This window comes from Sardina pilchardus, chromosome 24 (genome assembly GCF_963854185.1).
Source record: "Sardina pilchardus chromosome 24, fSarPil1.1, whole genome shotgun sequence".
In the NCBI taxonomy this organism is placed as follows: Eukaryota; Metazoa; Chordata; class Actinopteri; order Clupeiformes; family Clupeidae; genus Sardina; species Sardina pilchardus.
Genome location: NC_085017.1, coordinates 22,597,702 through 22,612,666, shown reverse-complemented (window position 1 = coordinate 22,612,666; position 14,965 = coordinate 22,597,702). Strand labels below are relative to the sequence as shown.

Below are 14,965 nucleotides of genomic sequence, written 5' to 3'. Positions count from 1 at the left end.
TGCCCTCTGGTACTCTCCGTCTACTGTACTCCAGCAGTTCACCAAAATATGCCCCTCCACCCTCCACCCCACCCCACCCACCCAATCCTCCTCCTGCCCCTCCTCCTGAAGCTCCGGCATCAAAAGATGAGAAGGAGAAGGGAAACCGACGCTTTGGCTCATGGGAAATCCTGCCAGGGCTGCTGCACAACTCTGGAGGAGCGTATGAATGGGCAGGAGGTGACATCATTGTTGAGAGGACCCCCCCTTCCACCCCCCCCCCCCCCCCCCATCCCCAGGAAACTCAGAGAGGGAACGTGAGCAGGAATGCTAATATGTGGTTGTCATGCCATTGCCACCGGAGGGGGAATCTGAGCCCCATACATCGCTGCTTCTGCCACCGACATCCATCCACCACCCACTTACTGCGCACTTATATAACAACAGCACAAATACACAACATGCCATAGTGTGTGTGTGTGTGTGTGTGTGTGTGTGTACTGCACTAGTTGATTGATAAAGTAGTGAAGCATTTGAAATTGCCTCCCATTCACAGTCCCATATATGGGATTAGGAAGCAGTGCAGAGGAGGAGAGAGAGAGAGAGAGCGATAGAGAGAGAGGAGTGTGGGGGTGAAAGACTGCAAAAATAGAGAGAGAGAGACAAGGAGGGGGGGTGAGAGGAAGAATAGAGAGATGGAGAGAAACTGGAACAGAGAAAGAGGGAGAGAGTGAATGAGAGTTTCAACTGGGGAGAGATAGGAAGAAGCATAAAATTAGAAGAGGATTGAGAGATATTAGAAGGACAGTCAGAGAGAGAGAGAGAGAGGGAGAGGAGAGAGAAAAGGAGAGAGAGAGGGAGAGGAGAGAGAAAAGGAGAGAGAGGGAGTAAGCACTGAGGAAGTACAGCCATCAGTCACTCCTCTGCAGCTGATCCTGATGCCCTGTAGCTAAACTGCCCACACACACACACACACACACACACACACAGAACAACAAATACCACCCTGAGGAAAGGTATGAGATTGGTACGCAGTGATGACCACACCTATAGGAGAGAGAGGAGGGAGAGGGGGGCAGGGACAGATGGGCAGAGGATGAAGGGAGGGATGTGGTGAGAAAGAGACAGCACCAGAGAGAGGGAAGAGACAGAAGGTAGGATAGAGAGGTGGATAGAGACAGGCAATGGAAGAGAGAGATGTAGCATTGAAGAAGGGGAGAGTTTGGGTGGTGGGAGGGAGGAGACTGAGAAAGAGGTTGGTAGAGATAGAGAGAGAGAGAGAGAGAGACAGAGATGGAGAAAGAGGTTGATACAGAGAGGGAGAGAGGGAGGGAGGGAGGCGCGGGGGTGGAAAGCTGAGGGAGCTGGCTGAAATTGAGCTCTAAAATACCCAAGGACGTGTAATGTACTGTACACATGCAGGAAGTAAACACAGAGACCTGTGGAGTGGATGCAGTAATATGCATTATGTGAAAACCTTACTGCTTCTTTTGCTTTGGTATACATTTGAAAAAACCTTTATGCTTCTACAGCAGTTTTGCTACTTATTCTATAATTCTACAGTACAGACCTAGAATTTATGGGTCATTATCATGAATTTTGTTCAGACCGTAGGATGTAAGCGACTGACTTTGGAACAGATTGAAGCCAGGATGGGGCCATATCGACCTCAAAAAATACAGTAGTCACATTTTGAGACTGTTCCGCTTTGATCTCTGTTCTCAGACATCAGGTCAGCCAGGCCCAGTCCGAGTCACAGTCCTGTCACAGTCGTGTCCCTGTCATGTCCGTATCGTGCCGCAGCTCTCCCACCCACTGGCACGATTCATCCAAAGAGCCTTTCATCAATCTCCCAAAGGCCACCACCAGTCATTACTCTACCTGTTGCAGGATTAGCCCATCTCTTACCCGTCCGTCTATGCCTTGTATGACCGTTTAGGGAAACTTAAAGGGCCTAAATGCCTGGTTGAAACATGACCATACTGGCTAAAATGCACACTAAACAAAGAGGAAGGTGTGTTTGGCGGGGTGGGGGGTGGGGGGGGGGTTGAACGCTCATCTTGGCCATGTCAGAAATCACATCATAAAAGCCCGGAGCAAAGGGAATTGGCCGTGCTCCTGTACAAACTGTGGCGCTGGAATAACAACAACACAAACAGTGAGGTCGTAACGAGGGACTCCAGTTCCAGCCCCACCAGCTCCAGCCCCTGCTCCAGCCGCCTAATCATTCCCCCACTGTCTTAATAACTCCACCGCCGCCACTCCCGACAGCACCATTTCTCATTCCTCAAACTGGCCTGGGGGAGGGAGGGAGGGAGGGAGAGAGAGAGAGAGGGACCAAGAGAGAGAGAGAGAGAGAGAATGAGAGAGAGAATGAGAGAGCTATGAAGTCAGAGAAAGTAAGAGATGGAGGGAAAGCAAGAAAGAACGAGAGAGAGAGAAAGAGAAATTAGAAAGAGGTAGCGGGAGGAACAGCAGACGCTGTAGTACGGTTCAGTATGTGGTTGTGGTCAATCGAGGGTAGGCATGGGCGGGGGGGGGAGTCCAGTGAGCTCTGGTGGTGGTGTAGTGTGTTTGTGGGGGAGGAGGGTTGTAGAGGTGGTGGGGAGGGCTCCTATTTGTGGTTCTTTATGTAATGAGTGAAGTCAGGGGTTCTGATTTGCAGGAGGCAAGCGAGTTGTGGGGGGGCGGGGGGGGGGGGGGGAGGGGGTCACTCTGTTGACGCTTGTCAGAGAGGCCCAGCACACAATACTTTACACGTTCCTTCACTTTTCACGTCATCCCTGCGGCTATGCGCTGGATCAGCAAGCAGCCGCCACAATGCTGCCACCATCTTCAACAATAATACGCAAGCTAAACAGGAGAAATCCCCGGACCGATTTAGTCGTGTCTCCTGTTTCGCTGGAACTCGTCCTCTTGTTAGCCTTGGCAGGCACGCCATGGCACAGGCTCAGGGGAGGAGGCTGCTGGTGGGGTGGGGTGGGGGGTGGGGCAGGGGAGGATGTCCGAGGGGAGAGGAGTGGCTAGCGGACAGACGGATGGATGGACGGAGGTTTCACATGGCCCCTTCAGAGACCAGAGCTCAGCTCTGCCAGGAACACACACACACACACACACACACCAAACACGCGCACACACACACAGCATGTTTTCCCTTTGACAGGATGATCTCTCTCTCTCTCTGTCACTCAAGACTGTGTATACACATACTGAGTCAAACACGCGTACACCACACACCCCCCCCCACCCCACACACACACACAGTAAAACAAAATAGCTCAAGCCATCATCAAGCCTTCATTATTCTGCTATGTTGTATAGCGTATCTCATTACTTGCATTCAGTACATGCAGTGTGCATGTTTCGGATGAGTGTCCTTCTTTAGCCGAGCAGTTTAGTTGTGTGACTCAGTGTGGGTCCAGCAACTTCCTAGATCGTTCTTTACGGTGGACACTGAGATATGGAGAGGGGGAGGGCGTGAGAGAGAGAAAGATAGAGACATAGGATGCTGTGCTACTGAGAGGATGGCAGTAATGGAGTTACTGTACCTCATGCTCTGTAGTGTTTCTATAAGAGAGATAGGTGTGGCTGTACACACACACACACACACACACACACACACACACACACACACACACACACACACACGTGCACATTTATTCACACACACACACACACACACACACACACACACACACGTGCACATTCATTCACACACACACACACACACACACACGTGCACATTCATTCACACACACACACACACACACACACACACACACACACACACACACACACACACACGCACGGTGATATAATCCTCTGACCTCGGCCTTGCTTTTCAGGGGTCCCCCTCCCTAGTGCGTTCCTGGCAGCTGAGTTTGTATCGTGTGTGTGTTTGTTTTTCTTTTGAAATCACTGAACCTCCTCGCTCGTCCCTGATTCATGTTGGTGCAACGATCTCTTTTCTTTGCGCAATCAGTGTGTGACAAACAGTTACCGTTAGCCCACACCCATACTGTACCTCTTTGTGCTACCTCAGGTTTTCCCTTCTGTTTCACGGCAATGTTTTTCTTTTTCTTTTTTTTATTCTGAGGTTGCAGAGTCCATTTTGAGCCTTTTAAATGGGCTGTTTAGTTTGTTTTCGGTTAAAGGCATGAGGTTAGCTTTTTTTCTACTGTTTACAGTAATGTTAGAATGAGGTATGTCTTTTTTTCCATGGTCACAGATGCATTTGGTTACGTGTGTGTGTGTGTGTGTGTGTGCCTGTGTGTTTGTGTGCGTACAGTGCGTGCACTCCCTCAGCTGATTCATTCTGTAATCATTGTGTGTATGTCTTCCCTTAGCTCATGTTCTGTGTGTGTGTGTGTGTGTGTGTGTGTGTGTGTGTTTCAGTGTTTTGTACTCCCTCCCCTCATCTCTCACCATACTCTGAGTTGGCCAGGTTCTCTTACATAATCTTGATTAATTACAGTAAAATACCACACGCACATGCTCATGCGGACTCTCCACCTACACATGCATACAGAGAGTCCGAGAACGGCCTGCTTACTGATAGAATATGGACTGTAAGATGTGACTCCTGTCTGGGGAGAGGTTTTTTTTTCTTTCTTTCTTTCTTTGTTTTTTCTTTTTCTTGTATCCGATTTTCCACATGATTTTAGTGCGTTTACACTTTCAACGCAGATTTGTTGTCCATGATGATGCAAGTGGGATCTGGATGGTGTAGTGTTTTTATCATTCTCATTTCCTGAATGGGACTCCATAGTCTCTTTATCTGACATCACCCATGGTAGCTTTTTTTTTTTTTTTTTTTACTATCTATACATCTGAGCTTTCGCATGAACTGCCTCTTTCATCTCGGAATTTTGTTATGCTCCAAAATAATTCCTATTTTCCCCTCTCTCTTTCTGTCCTGTGTTACAGATAAAATCGAAGAGGCACAAAAAGAGCTGAAAGCCCCCAAAAGCACTCCCAAAGGTAAGAGAGGTGTCCATGTTTTCTTAGGGGTAGATTAGTAAAAACTTTTTCTTCCTGGTCTTTGTTCTCATCTTGTTTAGCAGTCACCCACCCACCCAGTACAGTGGTGACACCTGGTTGGTGTCTGTTGTGAAGGCGGGTGAAGGAAATGCTAATCAGCGGTAGCTTCGCTCTTTTGTGCTTTGCTTAATACACCTCAGAGTTGCCATTTCCGGCTTTGCCTCTGTTTTGGTTAATGAAAGAACTGGTTCCACTTCCTTCTCAATGCGGGGTTGGGGGTCCATTCTGTACACAGTGACTCCTCCCCTGACAGTAGAATGGTTATTGGCAGCACAAATCAGTTTGTGTGACTAAGACGAACTCCTGTCCATATAACGAATGTACAAATGTACATGGTCCCATTCTTGTGGTTTGTTCAACCCCCTACCAACTCTTTCCTCATGTTTTTTTCCCACCTCTGCTTAGAAAAAGGGACACGCAATCCGTTTTCTTTAATGTGGCAGGAACAGCTCATTAAACCGAGGAGAAGCCGAGGGTATTGTTTTCCTCACAGCTTTACAGCCTAACCAAGCTTGAAATTTTCAGACACACCCCGACGACAGCTCTATTTCTCCGTCATGGAGAAGATATTACTTTCTCTCCATCCATCCATCCGTCTGACTGTCCATCTTTCTTTCCTTCCCCAAAAGCCTCTCTCCTCCCCTCATCCCTCTCTCTCTTTCTCTGTCATTCTCTCTCTTCCTCTCTTTGCCTCCCACCCACCATGGCGGAGCTGTGTTCCTGTCTGTGCGTAGGCGATGTTTAGTGTTTCTGTGAGGCTGATTAGGAGTCTGTGTGCGCTTCTCCATTCCCTCCGACAGACACTTGCTGGGTATTCCGTGTGTGTGTGTGTGTGTGTGTGTGTGTGCTGTGTGCTTCTCCCGCCTCCACAACAGACCATGTCTTTGCTCAAAAACCCATAGGCAGCCTAGTTAATTGTCCATTCAGATCGTTGTGTTTACATCCTCCCAACCTAAAATAGATATCTAGGGGTGTGTGTAGGCTATGTGTTTTTAAAAATGAGAACATTTGTGTCCTTGGTTTTCATAATGCAAATCAAGTTTTTTTTAAAAAAAAAATGTTTAAATAAGCTTTAACATTTCCGTACTGTAGTTGCAATTATTTCTATAATAGTGTAATAATGTAACTTTTTTGTTTTTCAAAATGTTCTGATTTTGTACAAATCATAACATCTTAACCATTTTTTTAGTTGTTTTGTATTTAGTTATCTGTCCTGTTAAAATACAGAATTCTCCACATAGCTTACCCAGCAGCCTTTTCAGTTAAAAGTAGTGTACAAAAAGTGCAAAAAAAAAAACTCTAGGACAAATTCTCACAAATCCTTGCTAAACCATGACCTAATGGTGTGAGGTAAGTGGCATACTGAAATGCAGTAATGTGATCCGTTTAATAGTTAACCCCATATTTGACCCCAAAATTCATCTCTATTGCGTCAGTACCTGATGAGAAATTATCTTTTGTACTCACTCACCTCCACATTGTTTTGAGGTAAAAAAAAGAGAGTGAGGAAGAGGAAGAGGGAGAAAGTGAAAGAGAGAGAGAGGTAAAAGAAATAAGAGAAAGAGGAGGGATTAAGATCAGAGGGAGAGAGAGAGAGCTGGAAGGGGAGGGAGAGGGCAAAAGGAAGAAGAGAGCAAGAGAGGGGGAATAAAGAAAAGGCGAGGAGGGGGGGGGGGGCTGATCCTGTTTCAGAGCAGATTAGCCTTCTCTGGGTCTTCCCCGTGGTAAAGCCTGGGTGGGGCTATGCTGGGGTTTTTTAAAGAATGCCATCTAAGAATATATAAATCCTCTCTCAGAATACAGCTGCCCAGGGATGTCGTCATTGGCCAGGTTAATCTCACTGGCTTAGGGTAGTTAAAAGTAGTTAAGTTGTTCAGCCTGTCAATAGTGCTCCTATATTAATGGGTTTTGTAAATAGGTGGTTCTTTGTTGGGTCATTCATGCTGGCTTAGTAATAGTTCTTGATTAAGTGGTTGCATAAGAACGATATTTTTGGCAATGAGCGTATCCTTTGTCATGTCGAGTTTCTCCAATGTAGTATGATTGATTTGATATTGTTTACTCTGAGATGCTTCTGGTTTGTGTTAGTGTTGTGCGGTTGTTGGGCTTTGTGTAGGAAATAAGATAATGGACTTAGCCAGAGGCTTACATAATTCAGCCCCTTTATGGGGGAATACCCTCCTTTGCCAGGAAACCATGATGGGATAAAGCTTAGACTCCCTTTAGCATTGAACCACATTTCTCCACTTCGCTCCCAGTGCCAAGCCAAATTACGAAGGGACTCCCCCAATTGAGGTGGAGCTTCTTAGCATGGTGGGGGTTTGGTGACTGATTTGGTTAGGATTTTAGATTTTTTTCCCCCCCGTCTCTTGACTCTAGGTCTGCATAAAAGGTTCATTGTGAGGGCTGACTCTGTTTGTCTGGATAGATCCTAACTCTGTGTTAGAATGGCAATGTGGATGCTATTCAAAGCAGCAGCAACAGCTGTGCGCAATGAAACATTGACACAACCAAGTGGTTTCCAAAGGTGCATGGATTAAGAACAGTAATGGATTGGCTTTATTACCTAATGCTGACATATATGGTGAGCTTGTAAGTGCATACAGAGAGAGAGAGAGAGAGAGAGAGAGAGAGAGAGAGAGAGAGAATACATACATACAGAAACACATTTAGCAAAACCATACGGAAACGCATAAACGGATATTGACAAAAGTCACTATGGCATTAGTGAGCCTTTTTCTATTGCTCTGTATACTAGGCTAAACGCAAGATGTGATTAGCACACAGACATCAAGACGGAGAGAATTTGATTAATCTTTTCTCAGTACATCACATCCGCACATACACCATTTCAAATGGAGGAAGATAGCGAGAGAAAGCGAGACGGGTGTTGGATAGCACTGGAAAGGGAGGGAGGGAGAGAGAGAGAGAGAGATGGGGAAAAAGGAGAGAGGAGATGAGGGAGGGAGTGAGAGAGAGAGCGAGCGAGCGAGTGAACGAGGAGAGAGCGAGTGAGGAAGAAGTAGGTTTTGCACATAATGGTGCGTGGGCCTTAGCGCTCGCAGACGCTCTGTGGCAGAGGGAGAAGTTCCAGAGCCCAAAACAGAGAGCCTCATCAGTAAGCTGTCAGAGACAAAAAAAGCCCAGGCAGTGCTAGATCTGATCTTGGTCAGAGGAGTAATATTTTACTGGAATTAATGTGAATCTGCTTCTATCAAAACACCATGCGCAGGTACATGCTCTTCTTTCATTTTAGTTACAAGATGAGATGGTAGACTATTGACATTCGCATGTAAGCTTTGGCATTCTCAATTATTTTTTAAATTACAGGTCTTGTAATGTAGTAACTATAATTGCAAAGATGATAATGTAATGTGATCAAGACATTTAATTAATGCCTTCATTTTAACAAATTGACTGTACACAAAGATATGTACATTTGTTGTGATGAAATTGCCAAAACAATGTGTGAGGACTGCCTGCATTGAGCAGGGTTATGTAAGGAACATCACATCCAGTTAAGAAATAACATGTATGAATCGCAAATGGAGATACAGTATATAAACAAGTTTTCATTTGAAATAAAAGAGAAACAATTAGGCATGGGCATTGTGTGAAAATCATGATTATGTATGAGTTTGGCTGTTAAAGTTTTAAAGTTAAGTTTTGGAACAACATTATGACCAGATTCCTTGCCAAAGGCTATTAAATGCTCAATGCTTTTGTTGAGGGGCACGTTACCTTTTTTGACTGCACTTGTATGATTGTACGCACCTCTCTGGCAGTGTATTCATTTCACAGGGCTTTGGGGAGGTATATCCGTGGCGCAGCCTCAAACATTTATGAACACCTTTATGTTTAATTCTTCAGATATAACCATTCATTTGATCTGTAAAATCTATGCCTTGATCTCCAGAGGAACTCTTCAAGGAGCCAGGAATGTCTTGTGAAATGTTATTGATTGGGAATTTTTTTTAAGCCTTGTTTCTTTTCTTCTGTCAAACAGGTATCAGCGAAGGTACCACCAGCCTTAGAGGTTCCGATGGCATTAAAGGACTGAAGAGGAAAAAGGTGGTGGCAGAAAACCAGCTGAAGAAAATACCCAAATCACCCGTAAAGAAGCCGTCACAGGCCAAGAACCCTGTGCCAACGACTGGCACTGCCAGTGTTCACATCTCCAACACCCCCTCAAGAGAAGATTCTCCCTCGAGCACCAGCTGCAGATCTACGTCCAGTTCATTCCCCAACAGTCCATCTTGCTCACTGGACTCAGCACAACACCACCAGGACGCAGACGATGGCCAGCACCAGCAGGTGGCGCCATCTCCCCATAAAGTAACAACGGAGGAGGTAGAAGCGTCATCCTTCACTGAGCTGCAGCCTCAGAACCTACAGGCTTGCAGCGGGGATAATTCAAACTCTTGCGACTCAGCTAAAGAAAGCTGGGGCGAGAAATCGGACAGCGAAGGAACCTCCACTACTGCGCACCCGAGTGCTCCCCTTGACGTCTTGCTCAAGGCTATGGAGCCAGACTTTAACACATTGACTGAGAGGAAGACTGTCGGACATATACAGAGACCGGGGACGTCTGGTGTCAGTCATTCTGGAATACAGACAGCTATGCCAGCCGTCAAATATGGCCTACCGCCTCAACCTGGGGTCATGCAGCAGTACGATGCAGCCAAACACTTCTACTCTAGCCCCCACATGAACCCGCATCCTGGGGTGCCAGAATCCAAACAGCACCAGGCAGCTTATATGCATCCAACCTCCCAGCAGTATATGACGTTAGGTGGCGGGCACCAGTCAGCTAAGCCCACCTTTCAGAAAGGTTACAGTGCAGGGCAGTCAAGCGCCATGACCCATGCACCCATTCCCTCAGGCTCGAGCGGACTCCCACAGAGCCAGCCACCTGTGGTGCAAACGTGCCAGTCACTCTCGGCCAGTGTCCCCAGCACCATCCAGGTCCCTGTCACGCCAGGTTATAACCCTGTACAGGTGGCCACAGTGGTGAACTTTGGCAGCTTGGAGCAAGTGTGCAGCATTACGTCTAAAGATCAGAAACCTAAAAAGCAAGGCAAATATGTCTGCGAATACTGCAACAGGGCCTGCGCCAAACCTAGCGTACTGCTAAAACATATCCGATCCCATACGGGGGAGAGGCCGTATCCTTGTGTTACTTGTGGCTTCTCCTTTAAGACTAAGAGCAACTTGTACAAGCATAAGAAGTCCCATGCACATGCCATAAAACTAGGACTCACGGTGAGGTCGGATTCCCAGTCTCAGTCGCAGGAGTCTGACAAAGGGCTCGGAACGCATTCAGATGTCGACGAAAGTGGGGAGAGTGACGAGGAGGGCAGCACGGCTGATCTCGACCCTGACTCGTCACAGAGCAGCGCCACAGCCTTGTCTGACAGCAGCCCGCTGAGCTTGGGCACTGCTCAGGGAAGTCAAGGTGAATCAGACCATCCTGTAGTGTTCGAGACCCTGAAACCTGTAAGTGGTCAAAGGGGCATTGACAAAGTGACGGCACCCCTCCCCAAGGTGGTGGTGTACCCAGTAAACGTCTCTCCACTTCGGGCAGACAGCCCTAGAGTAACTGACCTAACTCCCGAGCAGGCATCTGCCCAGCGGCAAAGAGAGTGCCAGGCTGTCAGGACAGTCTTGTCCTCCCTGAAGGAGGTAGATTGCTCTAGCCCCTTGCAGGACTCAATAAGCGAGGATGAGGATCCACAGGGAAAATCACCAGGGGGTGGCCATGCCCAGTTACAGAGGCAACAGGCCACTGATTGCTCCCAACAGCAACAGGGCAAGTGCCTGCTGAGTCCTCGTAGTTTGGGCAGCACTGATTCGGGTTACTTCTCCCGCTCTGAAAGTGCAGACCAAGCCATGAGTCCACCGAGTCCCTTTGTGAAGATAACCCCTCCGGCAGACACTGATGTTACCAAAAATCTGCTCATTAATCCCCCGCCTATTGTAGCCCCACTTATGCATGTAACTAATATTGAAAAGACACACATACTGGAGGGTCAAATGCGGCCTCCATTGGACTCTCGAGCACTCTCCCTAGAGGAGCGCATCTCAAAGTTAATATCAGACAATGAAGCAGTGGTTGACGACAAGCAGTTGGACAGTGTTAAGCCAAGACGGACCTCCCTGTCAAGACGGGGGAGCATAGATTCACCAAAATCTTATATCTTCAAAGACTCCTTCCAGTTTGACCTGAAACCGTTTGTAAGAAGATCAAGTTCCAGCTCTGACATACCAAAGTCTCCCTTCACCCCAACAGAAAAATCCAAGCCAGTGTTTCTTCTCTCTGTTCCTAACCAGTATCCAAATATGGACTGTTTACCAATAACAAGGAGTAATTCTATGCCCACAACTCCAGGACATTCAGCACTTCCCCCCAATGTCCTTCCCCAACCCCATCCTTTGAGAATTTGCCATTCGTTTGATGACAAAATCAGCTCTTTCAATGATGATGTCTTTTCATCTGCACCATCCACACCTAATCCATCAGTGCATCCTCGCACCCTTGTGAGACAGATAGCAGTTGAGGACTCCTCCACGAACGAAGGATTGCCCTCGGTCCGCTCTATGGACGAGGGATATCATGGACCAAGCATTGCTATGGAAATGCAGAGGAGCAAGTCCTTTGAGCATGGAAACAGGAAACCTCAGCAGAACAAAGGGACCATGTTTGAGTGTGAAACTTGCCGAAACCGTTACAGGAAAAGGGAGAATTTTGAGAATCACAAAAAGTTTTACTGCTCCGAGTTGCACGGTCCAAAAAACAAGCCCATTCCTGTCAGAGAGCCAGAGCCAGATGTGTTTGTGCAGAATGTTCATCAGCCCTTGATGGGAAGAGGAGTGTGTCACCCTGGAATTGTGGATCAACCGATAATGATAAGAAAACGGAGAAAACTGAAAAGCTTTGGGGATGATGACGATCAGTCTCCAACTGACAAAAATCCACCATGCTCTAGAAGTTTTGATTCCTGTCAGATTCCCTCCAGAGTAATAAGTGGGCAGTTTACCCAGAGAGCCGTAGTGGTCAACTTGCAACCTGCCAACAACACTGGGCAGATACCTCCAGTTCAGCTCATAACAAGAGTTGCAGAGACACCAGAGTCAAGGCTTTCTCCTGCAAGAGACAATAGCATTAGCACCCCCACCAAAGAAAGAGGTGAGATGCAACGGCAAGGCAGTGGTACATCTGTCATAAGACACACCAACTCTCTGAGCAGGCCAAATTCGTTTGAAACATATGAATCTATTGACCAGTCCTCTCCAGTTGATCCTTCAACAAAGGACATTCCAGGAGCAGTTATGCCTAACACTGAATCATCAGCTAACACTGCATTGCAGAATTATCACAAAGAAATGTCAATACCCAAGGTTTCGAGTCAAGACAAATACATTGCTGACACCCCTAAGGAGCGTGCACCAGCCAGTGAGAATGCTGCCCCTACTCAACAGTCAAGGCTGGTCCGTCAAAACAACATTCAAGTTCCTGAAATTCTGGTTACAGAGGAACCAGACCGAGAACATGAGAGCCAGGTTTCAGAACAAGTGGAGAAGCCTGCAGACACCTTCAACTGGCCTCAGAGGAGCGAGAGCCTGTCCAAGTTACCAACAGAGAAGTTGCCACCCAAAAAGAAAAGGATCCGGCTGGCTCAGATGGAACACTCTTCGGGTGAATCCAGTTTCGAGTCCTCCCTCTCCAGAAGCCTTAGCAGAGAGAGCAGTCTCTCGCGATGTTCAAGCATCTCCGCTTCATTTGAAAGGGATGAGCCACCCAGATCCGATAGTCCTTCCCGGGAAAGTGTCTCCAAACCACCAGAGATTCAAGGACCATCCACTGCGTGCAACACACTCGGCGTCCCAGTGATGATGAGACGAGCTGCCTCGGAACAGATTAGCTGCACCCAACCGTCCATTGCTATCTCCTGCGACTACCGCAGCAAGTCTTTTGACTGCAGCAGCATGTCTCCCAACAGGTCACCCTCTCCCTTGGACACAGCTATGCTCAAGAGTCCCCAGCCTGCAAAGACTGCACAGGTACCCCTTATTGAAAGGAGAAGAGGACCTCTTGTTCGTCAAATGTCCCTGAAGATTGGACCAGAGAGTCAGCAGTTTGTTGGGAAGCAGCATACAGTTTCCCTTCAGAGGGCTCCTTCGTCAAATATTGTTTCTGTTCCTCAACACAGGCCTCCAATGATCAACAGGCCTAATTTAACTCAGCCTTTTGTTTTACATTCTGGAGAGCCACAGAAGAATGAACATGTAGTCCAAAGCATTAACTTGGGCAGTCAAACTCAGCATCAGCAAATCCAGGGACTTCCTCACCCATGGCATCAAACCTCAAGAGTTGTTTCGATCCAAAAGGTGCAACCTGCAGTCCAAGTCATGCCTTGTCAGACAGATTTGCAGAGCAAGCCTGCTGAACCACCTAAGAACCTTGTCCCCAAGTATCAACTCCAGTACCCAGTTCTGAAGAGTCAAACATACTCTTTCTCTGGTCCACAGGGGACACGGATAGCCTTGCCTGTTATAACAATACCCATTGGCAACGAGATTGTAAGTGTTTCGAAGGCAGCTGAGGGAATACAGAATGTATACGTTGCACAGCAGAACCTTCAGGGTATGCCCAATAAAACATCCATTGTTGTACCTCTGGGTATTCAAGGAGATGCACCTTCACAGAACCAAGCAGGATCTACCACAGTGCCACAGATTCTGATAACTCATGAGCAGGTTCTCCCTCCTAGCAGTGTGGCTTGCAAAACCAATAGTTCCTCCATGAGTATCGCTACCATTGACAATAAATCTGGACCAGAAGTTCACACAGAGAGACAACAAGTCCAAGTGCAGCCTGGGACAAACACACAGAGTCATACCGATGATACTCGTAGCACTCCATCTCTTGGCTCTTTGCACTGTACCCAGAAGTTGGCATCAGTTAACCTCTGCCCACAACAGGAGCCTATTGCCTCCAGTAAGCGCATGCTCTCCCCTGCCAATAGCTTGGACATTGCCATGGAGAAACACCAGAAACGGGCAAAAGATGAGCATGGAGCAATGTGCCAGCCAACCGATGGCAGGTCTCTGAATTATCTCAATTCCAAGATGGCGGAGGTCACTCGTCAACGGAAGCTAACACTCGTCAGACAGGTTTGCACCACTGAACCTGCAGATAGTCCCATTGAAACGGAAGCCCCGCAAGACCTAGAGAAGCTGGATCCTGGCAAAGACTTCCCAGCACCTGATACTGGCAGCACAACAACACCCGAAATTACGGCTCAAATGCAGGACGATAAGCCACCCTCTCCAACAGACCATCCCATGCAGAGCCCTGTTAGCCGTACCTCTCCAGGGGTCCATAGTTATCCAGTCCCTGCAAACGCTGCCCCTAAGCCACAGGAGAAGTCAGAGGAGCAGCGCTGGTCGTCTGGCAAATCGCCTCTGAGGCCTCCCACTTTTCAAGGACAGGTGAAACTAGCCTCGTCCGTGTCTGTTGTCAACACTCGGGACAGCCACCGCCTGTCTTTCCCCAGCTTGAAAACAGCCACAACGTTCACCTGGTGTTACCTCATCAAGAGGAGGCCACTGCATGTTCCTCAGTCCGACCAGAGGGTCTCTGCATACTCTGCCTGGCCAGTCAGCCAGAACAACCCCAACCCGCTGGGCCTACCGACCAAAATAGTCATGTCTCTGTTTGATTCAAAGCAGAATTCTAAGAAAATACACTACACCCAAGCAAAAACCACAGGTTTGAAGTCCGACATCTTGACATACTCCAGCAACCTGAAGGACATTGTGTCCAAGGTAAGTGATTAAGAGTGAGCCAAACAAGCTTTAAAAAATTGTGCTCAAGTTAACACTTCATACATCATTTATTTGTCATAATCATTATTTTTTTCTAACACTGATGCTTTACCTCTTC

The 14,965-nt window shown here is 47.5% G+C and overlaps 1 protein-coding gene across 2 annotated transcripts in view; it reads left to right on the top strand.

The window, feature by feature from the left end:
* The window catches only part of hivep1 (HIVEP zinc finger 1), a 60,484-nt gene that overhangs the window by 37,446 nt on the left and 8,073 nt on the right, over nt 1-14,965 (top strand). For both annotated transcript variants that reach the window (XM_062528914.1, XM_062528915.1), the window contains exons 3-4: nt 4,906-4,959; nt 9,026-14,847. In XM_062528914.1, the coding sequence (XP_062384898.1) occupies nt 4,906-4,959; nt 9,026-14,847 (5,876 nt within the window). The remainder of the gene's footprint in view (nt 1-4,905; nt 4,960-9,025; nt 14,848-14,965) is intronic.